Here is a 19,173-nt window from a genome sequence, read left to right on the forward strand (position 1 = left end):
TAACCGAGCCACATTTTAGGACTGAGAAACTCCTCGCTCCAGTTTCGCAGGCCTCAGTTTGCTGACTGAAAGGCTGCACTGGGAGGGGCAGAGGGCTTGGACTGTTGACCCCACTGCTGACCTCCAGTATGCTGGCTACGTGCCGGAAAGCGGCACAAACACCAGTCAACGGGCACATTAGCAGCCCTGTGAGGCTGTACTGCATGTTCAGCTGATCTGTGAACACAAACAGCTGAAGACGTGCACACACGATGCATTTCGACTTTGCTGGGATTTAATTTTAACTTTAAATACCATAAACAATATGTAGGGTAGTTTTGATTTATTACAGCATTTCAATGAACTACACGTCTGTCTGTGCTATTGATGCGATTCCAGCATCCCAGTTTGGTCCAAAGTTACTTCAGTAATACCTGAAACAAAAAAAAAAAAAAAAAAAAAAAAAAAAAGCGCTGTTCACTGAAACCAAATCTATATTTTAGAAAAATAGAAACTGAAAAAATATTGTACTAAGAGGTTGAAAAAGTGTTATAGTTTTAGTCTCTGAGGACACTGACATTTTTGAGTGTTGGCTTTGAGACTGTGGCTTTATCAGGACTCTGCCTCCTTTAATAATTCATGTTTTAAACCTGTGACATAAAAGACTGAAAACACAAATCTGTAAAAGCTAAATCTACAGTTGTAACCTATAGATTCAACAAAAAGGAATTTTTGGTCATTTTCTGCACTTATTAATATAACTACATTTATTATAGATCCTTCAGTCTTCCAGGTCTTTATTTTTGCTTCATTTCATTTTTAATAAATCCCATTTTGATTTTGAATACTCCATATGGGCTTAAATTTAATCATTTACTTTTGACTACTTTTTTCCAGATTGAACATTATCTACCGTATACAGTTGGGGGAGTAGCTCTCATTTAGATCATGTTTGAAATAAATCTGTAGTGTGTAGTTTCAGTAACAAATAAAATACAAAAAAAAAAAAAAAAAAAAAAAAACCCAAACATGAGGCATTTCATTTTTACATTTTTTTTAAAATTTATTTATTGGCCACCATTTCACATTTTCCACATTAATTTGGATATGATGGAATGCTTCGTTAGGATTCCCCCTCCCACACCACCATCGCTGTTCAGCTGACATCACCTCGCTCTACTCAAGCTTCCCCTCCCTGCCCCACACTCACTCACTCGCGCGCGCGCGCGCACACACACACACACACACACACACACACACAGTAAGGGTGCTGCGTAGAGCCAAAAGGGATGCAGGAGGTACAGTATGGGTGAGGGGTGGGGCTGTTCCAATTGTTCCCTCCCCGCTTCAGATATCAGACACGTCTCTCAGACCGACCCGACCAGTAAACTTAACCAATCTCTGTTTGCTGTAGTAAACACATGAATCTCTGATTAGGCATGAATGCAGTGCAACCCATCAGAATCCCCCATACTCCCACCCACCAGGTCTGAGAGCGTCCACACAGGCCAACTCTGCCCCAACCGGGCCAAACCGGCAACAGTTGGGCACAATGGTACATTATTTAAAAAAAGAAAAAGATGACAAGTCCTAAATAATAATAAAAAAAAAAAAAAAAAAAAACTCAAAGTGAAAGCAATTAAATAAAATACGATTTCCCCAAAAAGTTAACTTTGTTCCTTTCAGAATAGTTAGTAGCCGCGCTGAAACGAGGAGACAGAACCGAAAGATTTGGGAATGAAGAAATGACAGACACCCCCCCCCCCGAAAGAAAGAAAATAAATTGGTCTCGGCTACAGATGGGGGGCTCTTTGTGCTACACCATGGGGGTTATTTTAGTGAAAACATCTACAGGATGGCCCGTTTTCCCCTGAGAGATCAGTCCTTACAAAACCGTCACACAAACCTGTGGTCCTATCAGAGGGAGAAAACACTGGCAGCAGCCCGCCCCCCCCTTACATACAAACATAGGTTACAACGCTCGATTTGCTGATACCCACACTGAACAAATGAACAGCAACGACTCTTTAAAAGGAGGGGGGCGTGTGGAAAAACAAACATTTTGAAAACTTGGATCTCAATGCCATTTTTTTTTTCTTTCTTACATTTGGTTCAAAATATACAAGGCAGACAGCTGATGTGGAGCTTTGCAGACAAGGCATTGAGGTCTCCCACAGGAAATGGTGCACTGTTCCACAGGGTCCCGCCAGGTGGGACAAGACCCGTCTGAGCCAGAGGTTTGGAGGTTGCAGATGTGACGAGCCGGGGAGGGGGTTAAAAAAAAAGAAAGAAAAAAAAAAAAGCCCTGCCATGCCAATGATGGACTGACTAGCTGGCGGGCTGTTATCAGGCCAGCTTACTGACTGACTGAGAGGCAGTTAAAGGGGAATAATGAATGTTCACAGGACAGGGAAGGTCCACAAAGAAGTGAAGGTGGTGATGGTGACTGTTTGGGAGGGTTAGGGCGGGACTCTCCTCTCTCTCCGTTTCTGCCGACGTTTACAACTCATCGTGTCCGTCGTCGTCAGTGCCGTCCTCACTATCGGAGTCGTCCTCCACGTCTTCCAAGTCCTGCAGAGCAGAGAACAAGGGTTAGAGATTCAACAAAGTCCAATTTACTCTGTACCACAGATGGTTTATAGCTTAAATATAAACTGTCAACATAAACCACTCAACGACATTAAAGGAACACTTTAATTGAAAAATGCTGATATCTACTGATACAGTCAGAGTTAAAGTAAAACTTTGCTTATTGAGACAACTCAACAAATCCTGCTGCTGCGGCAAACTACCGAAAATAACCCCCGATGTCACCCTGAATCCCTTCATCACTAAACAAGACCTTGAGTCAACACCATCAGACACACAGCTCGCCATTTTGATGACATCTCTGCTTTACAGGGCATTTCTTCTGTCTAGTCTGAGGACAGGTGTGGTGAGGAGAGGTGTGGGATATGTGAAGATGCTAATGGTGACTGCTACGCTGCACGTGCTGCTTTTTTCCTGGAGGCTCAGCTCTCCAGGCGAAGCCCAGTGAACAGCGACAACAGCTGCAGGAGGCATTAAAGGACTGGGCTGCAATTAGACTTGTGTGAAGGGGGGGCGTGGTGGCAACGGTGGAGTGGGAAGGTGTCAGGAGAAAGTCTCCCATGCTAACGTGCACGCCAGAGTGACACAGGGAAGTACGGTAGAGTATCTCTGCATACATCGAGTTTCAGAAACTTCACCAAAGTCTTTATTTTCTTCAAGTATTTGAATCCATAGATGTCGTAATTCTGGCTTTTATCCAGAAAATTTAAACATACATTTTGATCAGCTGCTTACATCTGGGCAAGAAAACAGCTTTGCCTCAAACCTGCACCCAGACATCAGATTATTTGGACATCTACATCCGTGAAAGCTCAAATGCGATACCGGCGAGCATCTAATCAATGAGGTTCAACGGTGACCGCAAGAGTGCCGTCTGTGCACTTCAGAGCACCTCTGTTCAGAGGATCTCACCTCAGGTTCCAGGTCATCGTCATCATCTCCTGCGGGGGCACCGCCTTCTTTGCCGCCACTCTCCAGGAACTTGGTGAAGCCCTCAAGTGTTCTCTCCCCGTTGTAGTCGATCACCTGCAGATGAGACGTCATTTCAGAAAGAAAACCAAGAAAGGAAGAGTCTCCTCTGACTGATGTGCATACTAATCCTCATCCAAAAGACTTATTTCCTTTTGGAAAACACTACAAATAAAATTGGAAATAAAATCTTGTGCACTGAAAACATAAATTTGATATAAATTTGTTCAAAGTTAAAAACTTTTCCATATTTGTTTCTGAGAAATGCACACAAAGCATTTAATTGCAAACACTGAGTAGATTTGCTTATTTTATAATGTCCAAAGCTGCTCTATATGCAGGACAAAAGTAAAGACAGACGGTCAACTTTTGGAAAACCAGCAAATTTAATTTTAGCATTTTAAATCAGACAATCATGTCTGTCATTGCAGCCACCTCCAGACTCCTCTGCATGCTTCCACTAATCAGTGTCACAGGCTAATCTGCAGACTTATTATGGGGTGACCCTGGTATATAGCACTCGTTTAAGATTCCTGAGAGAAAGTGGCACGAGCATGCCTGGCCAATAAAGCGCAAGGCATGTGCAGGCCATCTTAAAGTGAGTGAAGCCATCGAGCAGGAATGCTCCAGAACCGCACACCAACAAAATGCTGCAGAAACTTTCAGGAGTGGGCTCATGTTTCTGCACAAGGTTAACGCTGCTAAATCAGGAGGCAGTAATAGCACTGAGGTGACCCCAATAGCAATGATTTCAGATTCCAAGAACTCAGCAAAGACATAAATAAGATTAGTGTGAGGGTGGAAATGGCTTCTCTCCGGCTCAGTGATCAGACAAGGGAGTTTCAGTCGTAACATGCCAACCGTTATTAAAACTGGTGTGGCGTTCGGGCCAGTGGGAATCATTTTCTAATGTTTATTAAAAAGTATCAGTATTAGTAGTCATTTGTTTTTAACTTGGATTCATCAGCTTTTTTTTTTTTAACCCAAATGTGAACAAATCCAAATTCAACATTGTTCTGTACTCTGAAACTATTGACCGACAAATAGTCCAGTAGCTGTCCTGACCACAGTTTTACTGAGGTCACAGATCAAGGAAGGCCAGGTTTCATTTCCTTCTCTAAACTCAGAACGTCCACGTCAGCCATCTCCATCTTTTACATACAGTCTGTTAAAGCAGTCAGCACTCACCTTGCGCTCTTCTCCTGCAGGGAAGAACTTCAAAGTGGGGAAACTGTGGACTTTGACAGCCTCAATCTCATTGGCTGTGGAGTCCATTTTGGCTACAATAGTGTCGGCGCTGTCCTTGTACTTCTCTCCCAGCTTCTCCCAGATTGGAGCCAGCTGTTTGCAGTGTCCACACCATGGTGCATCTAAATCACCACAAAGATTATTCAAAGAAAACCAGAATTTTAATGGTGAATATTTTTTGATAAAAACAGCAACAACCATCAGCTCAGGGAAAACAATGTAACTTTTACAAAACTGGTTAAAAATGACACCCCAGGATGGAGTAAACAGCATCAGCACACTGATGCTTACCAGCTACGGTGGATATAAAGTAGCAGCTGATAAAATCCTTTCTGAAGCCACTGCAGGTTGTGTTTGAGTTGGGTTTGCATGTCTGCAGCTATGTGCTGGAAGCCCGTCAATAGTGGATTCAATATCTAAGCTAACTTTAGCTAGTGTTGTTCACTGGGAGCAGAAAAGGCCCCGAGGTTACCTCTACCAGCCTGTGGACTGATTTTAAGGCCTTTCATCAAAGAGAGTCAAAGGAGGTTTAATTTTGTTAAAAGGTGTAAACTGCTCAGACACTAGCAGACATGTTTGCACTTATTTGTTTAGCATTTATTTGAAACCTCAAAATGTAATTCTATACTGCAGAAAGAAACTCTTTACTCAATATGCATGGAATGTTTTTCTTTTTATCTCAGTGAGTAAAATTCAGTTTGAAACGCTTTACAGTATAAAGCTAGAAACAAGTAACCACAGAGTGTGCATGCCATGTGCAGCCTCGGCTTCCTGACCTGGCTCTATCCTTTGGCTGGCTAGAAAACGCATCACCTGTCGGGGAATATGGGGCCTTTCCTGATGTTCATACCTCAATATAAACCAGATATGGAAAAAATGCTCCAAAAATAGTGCAAATCTGGACAAGGATCACTAACAAACAATCCTACAGCTAAATTTAACCAGAGCTTTTCAGCATCAAGTGTCTGGTAGCAAATTAATTTGCAGAGAGCGTGCATGAGTGAGCCTCGAGAATGAGCAGGTATCTGGCTTAGCTTGGGCAAAGCAAGACGATTTGAGTTTCAGACAAGGGGCTTTGCCAAAGCTCGCACCCAAGAGAGTGACTGCAAAAATACGCCATCGCCCCAACAGGTGAACACCCCCCCGACCTGCTTGCCCCACTTCTCATTTAAGGATATGGAAGATAAACACGCTGCACCATAAAATAAAAAAGGTTGAAATGCAGAAAGAAAGGAAAGCTCTTACAGAATTCCACAAAGACGTTCTTCGAGGGATTGAAGGCGACCTCCTCAAAGTTTTTGCCGACCAAAACCTTGACAGGGTTTTTGTCCCAGTCTTTAGGGATGTCCTGGCTCATGAGGTGGGGCTGTGAGAAACAGACAATCACTTCTTTAAAAAGCGAACTGTGGTTTGGAGAGAGTATTTAAAGCACATTCCTACAGGCAAGGATCACACAGATACTTTATGGCATTAAGCGGATTAAGGCTGTAATTGCTTGTAAGATTCCAAAAAGATGTTTGCACTCTGGATGTGGTCATGCAATCGCCTTCACTATGTGATTTATGGAGACTATTAATTCCAAAATTAACATTTCTTGTGGCCAGAATAAAGTCTATGTATAGCGGTGTCCCTCACCTTGAGTTTGCCCTCAGTGAACAGTTTGCAGAACTGAGTGATGCTTTCTGCAGTGATGGCGTCGCTCTCTGGCTTGTACTTGGTCATCTCGTCCTCCAGAGTGATGAGGCGGATGGCAGGGCACTCCTCTTTCTTCAGGCCGAAGAACTCCAAGATTCGCTGGTTGTCGTCAATGTCACTGTCGATGAAGATGAACAGGATCTGGACAGAAGAGAGGGCTGAGTCAGTGAATGATTTTACTCAAAATAGCCCTCCTGATGCGTGCGTCAGGGTGTATACAGGTACAAAGAGCCAAGTTTAAGAAGTGTGTTTAAATGTTTGCCAACTTTGGATGTTTACTGGAGAAAAAACAAAAAACACCTTCAAAAAGAAACGTTTTTCACCATCTTTACCAACAACACATGTGTCTGCTTGGCTGAAAATACATTTTCAATAATGCGTTTTCCTTGAGGTCTCCATATAAAAAACACCCAAATAACACGTTCCTTCATTGCAGGTCACTGATGGCTGGCTCCCTTCTGCTGGACACTGAGTGCTGCACCTTATTTTCTAGCATGATGGAGAATACCCACTCTTCCGATTGAGTGATGTGTACCAACTCTCAAAATTGCTTGTCCACGTGATTAGAGATAACCTCTAACAGTTAGGTTGGCTAATATAGCCAGCCACCTATTGACATTTGTAAACACCTATAATGTCCTTTATGGGCAATAACTGCAGACTTTCTGGAAAACCCCGCATCTCAATCCCAAAAGAAAAACCACACTGCTCTCTTGATGGTACAATTTTGCACTTTACAGTGACAGCTTTGCCGTACCTGACCCTTGAATCCCTCTGCGGCCTTCTTAAACTGGTCCATTTTGTCCTGGAAGTCTGAGGCAGCTTTGGGCAGGAACATGAGGATGTGGGACTTGATTTCTCCGCCGAAGATTTTAGGGGCAGTCTGGAGAAAACAGTTTGACACGTGAGGAAAACATCTGGAGTGCGGACAGCATTATGGTGTGAGAAAAAGGGATCTAAATGCTGTGAGCAGCCCCATCGATTACCTGCTCGGTGAACTCAATGACCAGGGGCAGCTGGTTGGCCTTGACAAAGGACTGAAGCGCTTCTTTGGTCAGCTCACCATCGAAGGTATTGCGTCCCTCATCAAACTGCAAAGGAAACATAGAAACATTATAGTTGCAAATATTACCCACCTGGTGTCACATCTAGTCTGCCTGTGAACACCGGACATAGATTTCCCAGACAGAGCACTTTAAAGTCGCCCGGTAACCCCCAGCAGACCGAAGAGACTTTTATCGGTTGTTAAGAATAGCAGTGGTGCAGCTGTGCCAGGCAGCTCTTACTGGCACAATAGCAGAGAGGAAATTTGGCCTGTGGCGTACTGCCAGCCTGAATGGCACTGAAACTTAAGCTCCAAAATCCTCGGTCAAATAAACAAGTGAAAGACTCCCAGCTGTTTATTAAAACAGAGCCCCTGCTTTGGGAGCGTTTGCTTAAGAGCTGCACACATGTCCGCGATGTTTGTGCCAGTATGAAGTTACCAACAGGTTTCAGAGGCCAGAAAATGGCACGAGGAGGACTAAGCACTTGTACATGTGCCAGATCACCCAACACCCTAAGGGCCAAACACTTATGTTGTGAAGTTGCTTCATGCTGCAGCAACAAGGACTGCATGAAATTGTTTTTTTTATTACAGATCACCTCCCAACTATCAAACACAAGGACAGAGCTGCCTGTTATTAATTTATTAAATACACACCGATGTCAGAAATAGGCCAGTAGCTGTCCTGCAGTGCGTGGACACACACATGCGGTGTCACAGTTTAAGGTTAGGTTTGAAAATACAGTTATTGTGTTTGCAAGATTACTTTCCATCTATCAAGATAGATAATGCCGCTTTCCTGTCTCTGCTGACAGCATAAAGCTATGAAAAACTCAACATGCCATTGGTTTAGAAACCTGAAGCTTCAGATAATGTTTCCAACAACATTAAAACTGAAGCGTTCTAGTCAATTAGTAACACTTTGCTCCGAGTGCTCATATTTTTTTAGAGGTGGCTCTAAATACTGACAAACTGGCAGCACTCGCCGGGCAAAATGTTCGACACCAGCCAAATCCCCCCCCCCCCCCCCCTTATGCCATTAAAACAAACAAACAAAAACAAAACAAAACAGTGGTACACTTAAAAATAATCACCCTTGATGCGGTTTAAAGTTTTGGGTGCGATCACTACGATTAACCGGTGTGATTAAGCTGCCTGCTCGACCTCAACTCGATTATTCTGTCATCAAACCGGATCTCTGCACCTTGTTTGTGTTAACATTGTTTGCTGTGCTGCAGCAGTTTAAGTTTATGCTTTACTTCTTCTCTGTTACATTTGGCACTTGTTAGCATGCATCTGTGCACGTGTGTTGTACCATCACAATTTACAGATGCAGCCATCTAACCGAGCTTCCTAGTGTCAGCTGTTTGTCATTTCAGCCGCCTTTGGCTCCAAAAAACGAACATGGCAGCAACCACTGCACCAAGGGTTAGTCCAGAAACCAACGCAAGGCATCACAGCAGCTTTTAAATTTGAGTCGAGCTTCCAGGATTTGCTCATAGTTCAGATTTTGCTGTGTGAAAATGTTTCGGTTTCTTGAGTTTCACTGTTGATCATTGCTCAGGGGAAAAACTCATGTAGACACCAAACATCTGAATAAACACGTTCAACAAAGTGACCAGGCAGGAGGTGCTGGCACATTTTACCAAACTGACAACCACTAAAACGATATGAACTACAGTATTTTAGCTTTAGGTACACATTACTGTTTCAGTCTTTTCTAAACTCTAGTTTGTTTTTATTTTAGGGAAAATGTTTTCAAACCCATTTTTTTAAATCAAGTAATCTGCCATTGTTTTTACATGTTCTTTAAATTTGAGCTCTTTTGAATTTATGTAACTGACATGATTTTGAGGTTAACATTGACATCATGTGAACACGCTTGGCCAATAAAACATCCACAGACTTTCCGTAACTGATATTTGCATTGTAATTGATATTGTAAATTTTCAGCGGTTTTCATTTCCATAGGTTCCTCGTGTTACATGGTTGCCAACGCACCACTTCTGAAAGATCCTCTGGACTTTGACTCAATCTGATGAATCAACAGGCTGAAGATAACAAACTGATCTCTGACCAACTGCACATGAGATGGCTGTAGTTAATGACCTCTTGTGTAAATTATAGTGAGTTTTATTACCTATACAGGCTTATAGGAAGGCATTCAAATTACATGCATTCATCCTCTGCCTTTAGCCAACGGGAGCTGCTTGGAGGACAGACAGTAACCTAACAACATGCACGGCAGTGAGGGCGAGCAAAGTGCACGTCTTAAACGTTCAAGTAGCTCAAACGAGCCAAGTTTAGCACCGGAGAGCGGATACTGTGGGTTCAACAGCATCAAATTACAGAGGTGTGGATCAGAGACACAGCTGTGGCGTCTTCTGCAGCTCCACTGTAAATACTCACACATGGAAGTGCGTTTCACAGGCACAAACAACATATTTACAATGTATTCCGATTACACCTCAGACTGAGTAACAGCTTTAGATGAAATCAGTAAGAGAACTATGTCTTCCTGATGTCCTGTGAACACAGTTTGTCCACATGTTTGTGTACAAACAGACGCAAGAGAATATTTGAGAGTCACCTTCTTGAAGAGGACAACGCTGTCCTTGGACACTTCAAACTTGGAGTAAATGGCATCGCTGGAGGTCTTGGCGAAGGGAATGTCATCTATGGCCTGAGCTGCTTTTTCATAGGCCTGGGCACCAGCAGACTCTGCATCCTAAAAGACAAACAGCAATCCTCTGATTGAAACTTGCAGTAGCTTCAACCTCTGCTTTGATTGCAACACGACAATATATGTATATTTTTAAAGGAAAGGCAGGAATTAGGACTAATCTTCTGCTTTTAGAGATGATACCGTAAACACATTTCAGTTATAGAGATCCGAATCGCACCTTGAAGAATCCGATGACTGCCACCTCATTATCAGCGATCAGAGACTCTGCGTCGGTGACCTCATTCAGGGTGGCGACGGCGGGCCCTGTGCGCTTCTTCAGCCAGTTGACGATGTCATCCGCCTGCCTGCCAGCTGAAACAAAACAGTAATTCAGGCTTTTTAGTTTGGATTTCAATAGAAATAGCTGATCTTGAGTGGGGGGAAAAATGGGTACATGAATATTAATTTGAAAAACATCTATGTGCCTGCCTCTTCTTTGCCCACCTAGTTGAACCCGAGCTACGAGTCAGAGCAGTGCTAAATTTCATTACATTTAGATGAGCTGTTAGAATATTGTTGAAAGCAGTTTTGTAAGAGCCAAACCGTTACCCAAACACAGTCTAACTTTAACCAGCAACAGTCTTAAACAAAATGAAGCCAACACCAGTGCTAAATACCATCAGTTCCTCGACTGGCCATTAAAGGCTCCATTAATTCCCATAAACGTCCAACTTCACAATACACAAAAAAGGCCCGTCAGTAAAGTTTCAGAAATTTACATTTTCATAAATCTTACATGACACAAATTACCTGGGATCTGTGTCTGTGCAGCGCACCTGTACGTTTTTATGAAGGCAGCTTGTCAACAATGAACACTAGCATCAGCTGATTACGTGGCACTCTACCATCTCAACCAAGCATGATTATAAATAAAAATAATATACCAGCAAACAAAATACCAACTTTACATTGCATGCATGTTTTTGTATTGGGGACATAACCTACAGTCTGTGTATAAAAACACGTGCATATTTTATTTAATTTGTCCTTTTTGGCCTGAATTTGTTTTCGTTACAGCAAACCACTCACGTCATCAAGAGTTTTAAGAAAGGTGCAATTGCATGCTGAACAGGGACAATCACATTTTTAAAGAGTTTATTCTCACAATCACCTCTGTATCCCCAAAAACATTAGTAACACTATGCCTAAAAATTCAGTGCACCAATTAGTTTTAAGTACAAAACTATTTAAAAAGCACCAATGGATCAGGCAGACCTTGAAATTTTTGGGGGGCGTGAGATTGAAGTGAATTTGCACAGCACTTCCTGTGGTCACACGTAACACACGGAGGCAACCGACTCACTTTATGGGTGTGAACATTTAAGCGCCTTTGCCAGTTAAAATTTTTGCACTTCTGCAATTTCTGAAACCTAACTGCTCTTTACAACTTCAACTCAGGCTCAGTCGTTTCCCCTTTCATATTCAAGTACCTCAGCAGTTTAATCACCACACAATGATTGAAAAATATAAAACTGTACGCCACATTTGTGAGGCCGTTAAAACATGTTTACTTTCTGTGGGTTTTACTTAAACTGGACTTAAAAGAGGCTGGACCTGTGATGCAACAGCAGTTTCACTATGAAAACGATGAGACGATTCAGCACGTAGTCTTTATGCAGCACTTTGAGGTTTCAGGCAGTGCGTGGGAGGCGGCTTTTTTTTTTTTAAAGTCAGAGTAGTCGTTTCCACAAAAGCACTTCCCAACCTGCTCTCTTCTCCTCCAGCTGAAAACTGAGTCAGGCCAGCAGAGGAGACGTGAAGAAATGCACATACCTCGACCACGTCCCAGAGGCAGCGTGAGGGGAACGTGCGGAGCAAGGCCCGCCCACTGCCCGTCTAATGCAGCCGATTGGCTGGCTCATGTTTAGGCTGCTGTGCAGATCATATTACTTAGGAGTCACTCGGGCCCGGCTTCAGCAATTTAATCTAAACCCCTAACCCTGTAATAACATCATTTTTATGACATAATAGTCAGTCACTATGCTCAGACAGAACTTAAGATTGCATCATTTCAGAGGCAAGACCAATTCATCAAAGAGCATTGAAGGAGAAAAGTCACAAAGCAGCAATGCACCATCAGCTTAGTATTTTAGCACCAGCTGAGAAACATGATGAATGATGCTAAAATAAATACTATAAAAGTAGATGTGTAGATGTGATTCTTGCTAAAGCTAAAAAATTAATAAATAAAGTGAAAGTCAACAGTTTCTAAAACTACTACAAGCTACTTTCAGGTGCTCCCTTATTCACAGGAGATCGTCACAGCGGGTAACTCTGCACGTTTGACAGATTTTTACACCGGTGCCCTTCCTGAAGCAACCCCCAGGGGATTGGTGTCTCCTCCCAATACTACAAAGACAAGTATTGTAGATGTGTAACAAAGGATAAACTTCAGATTTCTCATCAGTTATTCCCAAAGTGTGTAGTTCATATAAATTTCATCATGAGGCAGAAATTAAACTAAAGGATGAACGTTTAGGATATCAGTTTGTGTTGTGCTGTTTCTATTATACTGCATGTAAAACAGGTCGGTGGAATGAACCAAATATTCATACCAATTTATCTTCTTCACATTTAATTAAAGTATTCAATTATATATTTATGTTTTTTCTGGTTGTTGACACTTCAGAAAAACTAAAAACAATTGAAATAATAAATCTCTCCACATGAAACTATGATACGACCATCTGGTTTAACCACAGGATGATTAAAATTTACTTTAAGAGTCCTGCAGCTTGCCATCCTTTATGAGTCAGCTACTGTTAATTAAAGCTGATGTTTCTGCTTAAATATGAAAAATGATCATGTGATGGATGAATCAGGAAGGACATTGTGTAACTGATAAGACTCGATCAGGAAGCTGACGTGGAAGTTTGTCATCTTTCCATAAGTCCATCCTTCCCCGAGCTGACGGGGACCTATGCAAGTAGTTGACTAGATGACTAAACGTTACTGCACTCACTACACTTAAATTATTCTTGTTTTATAAACAGCATGGATGTAGACTTCTTTCTACGAGGGCTCTGGTGATCCTACTCCAGAAATGTTTTAATCCACCGTTCTGTTTTATATTAGGCCGTTTGCGTATTTTGATTTGGCAGGAATCCTGCTCGTGTGTGTATACGACACCTGTTCACAGCAATGAAACTTCCTAATTATTTAACAAATTTTGGCTTTTATTAGCTTGTTTATGCAACATTTCTACTCTTGTACAAAAGATCTGAGCCTTCCTTGTGTCTGTGTTTTGGTTTAACTTTTAGAAATAATGTTCTTCTGATGTTATCAAGTCTGAAAACAAGGATAGGCTACATTTAGCATGGGGGCCACAAACAAGAATACCTGTAAACCCCCAGAAACAGTCACTTATAACTTAATTGGCTTTGACCTCTGAAAAAGTCCCAATGCTGGAGCTTCTGTTCCTTTATGTTTGTCATCCTGCTAGAACAGAGGCAGTACAGACACTGATAACCAAAGCAGATTCATGACGGTCATCGAGTACAGACTCACTGCTGAAGGAAACGAGATGCTTTCTCGTTTTAATAATCATTTATGCTCGCTGTTATAGTGCGAGTAGCCGCTGCAGTATGCTCCTTAATGACACGTGTCACCCCCAAGGTAATATGTCCCTTGGTATAGTCTGAATCTCTGAACTTTAGTACAGATATAATTTAGAAATGGACACAATCACCTCTGTCTTTAATCCAGCTGCAGTGGCACAAAATGCCAAGTTACAAAGGTCGAGAGGGCCACGACCAGCTGAAACGGCAGCTTGACAGCGTGTGTATGTGAATAACTCAGTGTTAACCGTTTAAATGCTTCCACCCCCTCCCCTCACTCCTATTTTAATTACTTGGAAATCAGCAGCCAGAAACAACTATGGTCCACCCCAATTTTTAAACTAAAACTTATGAATGAAACGCATCCATCCCCACTCACCTGAGTACTCTTTGGGAGATTCCTTGTCTCCACCCTTGAAGAACTTTATGGTGGGGTATCCCCGGACGCCGTACTCTTGGGCGAGTTCTGTTTCCTCTGTGGCGTCCACTTTAGCCAGGCGGATGTCTGAACTCTCTGCCTTCAGCATGCCAGCAGCCTTGGCATACTCTGGAGCCAGGGCCTTGCAGTGACCGCACCATGGGGCATCTGAGGAAACCACACAGAGAAAGGTTTGTATTGCTACCGAGAATGATATCAGATCATAATGGTGGAAAACAAAAATGTGACAAAGAACAAAAGACCACATGAGAATTTGTATTAATCAGCAAATTAAAAAGCTACATTCATCCAAACTATCCATCGGCCATTTCCGCATCACCTTCTGTCCTTGGGGATGATTGATAAGATTTAATTTGTAGTCAGTTCTGATTATAGGTTCAGTTCTTTAGAGAATATTTTACTGACGCCTCAGTGCTTCTGTGATGAAAACTATGTAGAGACTGTAGAAAGTCTATTGAAATAGGACTTGGATGTTCAAAAGCTCAACTGCAATGAGCCTGATGTCTTTTTGCAAAATTGTTGCTGTCAGAAAACGACAGCAGCACTGATGAAAGTGCTCGAGTGCCTGGAGGCATTCGATCCTGATTGATAGGACACTCCAAAGTGGTTCTGAATTTCCATCCCCATTTCATCTCTTGGATCCAGCTTCCCAAATTTGTACAATTTGATTTTTGCTCAAGGATGGTGTGTGAGTGGGATTAAAGTATTTGAGTCTCCCTTTGCTTGGCACAATGGGATAATAAAGAGGTTTTCCTAAACAATCAATTCTGTTTATCATCATTTAAACAAAAAAACAAACATGGCCAATATAGTGTCCTGTTATTCTATAGTGAAAATATCTGAATGTTTTAGAGCAACTTAAAGTGAAATTAGCAGCTTTCTTAAAGGATGCTTGTACTTTTGATGATTCCCTTAAGGATCCATAATATATCTGTATGTGGATAAGGAGGGTAGGTTGGTGGTTCAATCCCTGACTCCTTCAGTCTGTATATTAAACATCCTTAGACAAGATACAGAAATCAGAGTTAAGACTGTGTGAGAGTGCCTGACTTAGTGTGGCTCATAGTAAAAAATACTTTGAATGCCCAATTAGAAGGCACCATTGAAATATCACTAATTTACCAAAATAAAAAATAATGAAACGGAGGTGTGTGTGTGTGTGTGTGTGTGTGTGTGTGTGGGGGGGGGGGGGGGGGGGGGGTTATTGCAAGAGAAAAACCTTTTCCAATATTAAAGTTGCACATTTTAATGTTTCCAGGATTAAAATAATAATAATAACAACTTGAAGACTAAGATCAGATAATCTTAGATTATAAAGACAATTTTGCTGAAGAACAAAACCTTGTGTGTGCCTCTCTCCTCTTGTTTCACGTTCAGTCGCGAAGTGTACTTATACACTTGGAACCGATAAACCTGCTTATCAGAAAGGCCACGTCAACTAATGACCTCATTTTTTAAAACGTATTGACAAAGAACTAAACTTCCTTGTACCACTCGGGTCATTACAAACACACACAGTTGAACTTTTGTGAAGTACACGTCAACCTAGCTCCATGCACGCAGAGATCCCGCCCAGCTGAGGAGGACGTGGGCAAACAAAGCCCTTCATCCCTCCCATCCCGAGAGCCGACTAGTCCAATCAGCTGTCACACACTTTGTGAAAGAGGTCAACAATCAGACAAAAGTGAAGCGGGACGGGCCTGCAAAGCCCAAACTAACCAGTTTAATAAGCCAATTCAATCGGGAAATGAATTATCAGGAGGTGCAAGAAAAGCGAAAGCTACCGCATGAAACCGCAACAGCCGATCGAAACCTATCTTGACCCATTTATCTGCTCTCCACCATCCCAGCTTTCCTGCATTTTACAATTTGGCGACTCAAATTAGGGGGAAATTTTGTATTAATAAAAAAAAACCCACCTTATTAAAAAAAACTCGCTATATTTCCCCGATTATAAGATACGCTAAATACTCAGAACTAACACAGACTTCTCTAACTTCAGAGAAGACTCACTGCCTTTTGCTATGTGCACAGCAACTTCCTCAGACACCCCCAAAGGCCCAATTTGAGGCGTGCAAAAAACCCCTTTGTGGCCTTAATAATGCTCTTAAAGCAACAGATGTATCTTAAGTACGGCACTGCACAATTTCTATACAATTCACCAGAGATAAAGCTAATTTAAGGAAATACTATATTCGCACAGATGTTACAAACTGGTTGAGGTTTGCAGAAAATAAATCTGAGGGTCACAGCCAAGTTTTGCCTCCGCGGCAGAGTCCCGTTACACTTCGGTGTTAGCTTGACTACTTTTACCATCACAGCGAGAAAACAGCCCGATGATCAAGGCTCTCTGTTTCATTAAAGGAATAACTACAGCAGCTCTGTAGCTCGGTGAATTACAGTCACGCATGAACGAAAAACCAAACCCAACGTCGGTGAGTTAGCTAACCAGCAGCAACTTATCTCAAGTGTCAAAGTTTAATGCTAACATTATGTCAGGCTTAACTCGGCTAGCTTAGCTCTGCACGAGCTGAGACCGCAGCGGGAGGCTTAGCTTGAGCTGGAGACCTTTTAAAAGCAGTCAGAATCACTTACAGAACTCAACCAGGATGTTGGGGTGAGCCTGGAGAGCCTCGTCGAAGTTACTCTTCTTCAGCACCAGGACATCTTCTTCCTCGGCTATCTCAGCGTTGATGGCCACAGCCAGTGTGCAGAAAATCAGAAACTTCAACATCGTCGCCGTCGAGTTTTCTTCCCTAAAATAGACGAAAGGTTCAGACGAGCTCGGCTACGGCTGTGGTGGAGGAACGGGTGTTAGTTTCAGGTCCGTTTCCCCTCGTTTAAGGTTGGGAGAGTAGCTGGTATTTTGTGTCTACCGCTACTAACGTGGCAGTGCACGCAGAAACCGGAGGGTCAGGCGTAGTGCGCATGCGCCTTTATGAGGCAGAAAGCAGTTCGTGTTGAATTGTGACTGGATCGCAGCGGGCTGCACCTGGAAGTGAAAGAGAGGCGCTCCCTGCACACATCAGTCCGCCGAGAGCAGGAAAACTGGATGGGAAGCTTTTAACTGCCCACACTTTTTAAACAGGGAAACAAACTCAACTATGTAATCATATTTTATAGATTTACTTTATTAGAGCACATTACAGCGCACGAACCACGAGTGCAATATGTGAAATACAGTATAGTGAAACATCGGAATTCACTGAATGCCTTTTCTTTTTTTCGGCTCTTGGCTGTGGGGTGAATATGAGTGTAAACTGATGCAACCAGCTGGGGGTTGGAAACTGGGTATTTGCAAAGAGGACAGAGCAAAGTCTGAATGACTAACGCTTATCTGCCACACTGATTTTTACATTAACACCTCCATTGCAGCCTGGTTTGACAACAAAACTGAACAAATAAACGGAACTTTCTGTACTCACTCTGGATAATCCCCAGAACGCTGTGTCAATAGTTGGTGAAAGGGAAATCTGGTGGGATGGTGCTACAGAAATCTTTGCAATACACATATTTTAAACCAAATAAAACCAAAACTGCTGCGATGGTGAGATACAGGCATACATGAGAACATTACTTGTGAAAATCAGTCATTTGAGAAAATTTTAGTGTATGTTTTACAACCTTCTTTACTAAGAAGTCAGGACACACTGTAAAATGTCAAGAAAAGTGCAATGTGATTATCTGTAAATTATCAAAAGCCCTTTAGTTGATTCAAACCAGATGAAAGACAATGTTTAAAGTGAGAAGTGTTCTTTTTTTCAAAAATCATGCTATTAAAAAAAAAAATCCAACAAAACATTTTAAATATGTTATGAGGCATGTTTACCACTGTGTTGCATCACTGCGTTCAGGAACGGATGGACATCAGTTCCTGGAGATTCGAAGCCAAATGTTTTCACATTTTTCAGGGCATCTTAATTCATATTTATTGCTCTATAGTTGCAAGCATGCAGTTTAAAACCCAGACACTCTCTTTTATTGAATATGTGCAGAATGAAGTTTTGCATTGTCTTCCTGAAAAGGTGTCATCTAGATGAATGCCATTATATGTGGTTGCAAAACCTGTATGTATTGTTCAGCAGATTTAGTGCCACGTGTACTAATGCATCCGCAGTCACAGATACTGGTTGTTGAACTGTGTGCTAGTAACAAGCTGGATAGTTTATCCAGCTTGTTACTATATATATATATGTCAGCTCATCTATATATATACTATATATAGATGAGCTGACATGAGCATTAAAAACAACCTACTGTAGAATAAAATATTAATATAATTATTGTGACAAAACAAAACTGGCTCAGAGGGTAAAGCATGCACCATTGAAAAGGGGAAGTAGGTAAAAAATAGAAGAAGAAAAAAGAAAATGACATAAAAATAACAGCCTAAAGATTGTAGAAATTTGTGTTCACTTTTTTTTAAGTATTCATTTTGTAGTTTTAAATGAGTATTCCTGAAACACTGCTACGATTTCCACCGCAGAATAAAGTGTGTTTTCAGTGCAGTTCTGGCTGAGGGCCTGAACATCATGGCCAGTTAGAAAAGTTAACAGGGAATCTATACGAAATTGCCACAATAAACTGGTGAAATTGACATTACAAACCTTTTCCTGAAGTTTTTGTAAGTGCTCCCTGTTGGTAGTCAACATTGGAGTTACATGATTTTTGTCTTAGCAGCACAGATGAGTTCACTAGGAGGAAACATCTGCTTCAGACATTCATCTTTATGAGCTCCAAGCAGACATTTTGGGGATTCTTAAAAGAATATAATGGCCAGACTCCTTCAAGCTGACGGTTACTGCAACAGTTAAAACCAATAACCGCTGGTTACAACCAAGATTGCACATCGTGTCAAACCTTGATGGGCTACAGCAGCAGTAGACCACACCAGCTGCCACACATGTCAGCTAGGAACAAGAAACTG

At 41.9% G+C, this 19,173-nt stretch overlaps 1 protein-coding gene across 1 annotated transcript; it reads right to left on the reverse strand.

Moving 5' to 3' along the window:
- Positions 1–1,971: 1,971 nt before the first annotated feature.
- p4hb (prolyl 4-hydroxylase, beta polypeptide) lies at positions 1,972–17,176 on the reverse strand. The gene is made up of 11 exons (XM_080880273.1): positions 16,842–17,176; positions 14,187–14,393; positions 10,429–10,562; positions 10,116–10,253; positions 7,467–7,571; positions 7,238–7,363; positions 6,421–6,621; positions 6,031–6,151; positions 4,726–4,907; positions 3,481–3,594; positions 1,972–2,550 (listed from the first exon to the last, which is right to left on the reverse strand). Exons 1-11 carry the CDS (start codon positions 16,978–16,980, stop codon positions 2,479–2,481), a joined length of 1,539 nt encoding a protein of 512 aa, XP_080736399.1. The 5' UTR covers positions 16,981–17,176; the 3' UTR covers positions 1,972–2,478.
- Positions 17,177–19,173: the final 1,997 nt, after the last annotated feature.

Source organism: Rhamphochromis sp. 'chilingali' (assembly GCF_963969265.1).
Source record: "Rhamphochromis sp. 'chilingali' genome assembly, chromosome: 4".
NCBI lineage: Eukaryota > Metazoa > Chordata > Actinopteri > Cichliformes > Cichlidae > Rhamphochromis > Rhamphochromis sp. 'chilingali'.

Coding starts and splice junctions, on each gene's coding strand:
- p4hb (XM_080880273.1), bottom strand. CDS start 16,980: ATGTTGAAGTTTCTGATTTTCTGCACACTGGCTGTGGCCATCAACGCT. Junction 10,563..14,186: donor ATCTCCCAAAGAGTACTCAG/GTGAGTGGGGAT, acceptor GTTTTGTTTCAG/CTGGCAGGCAGGCGGATGAC. Junction 7,572..10,115: donor GCGTTGTCCTCTTCAAGAAG/GTGACTCTCAAA, acceptor TTTCCTTTGCAG/TTTGATGAGGGACGCAATAC.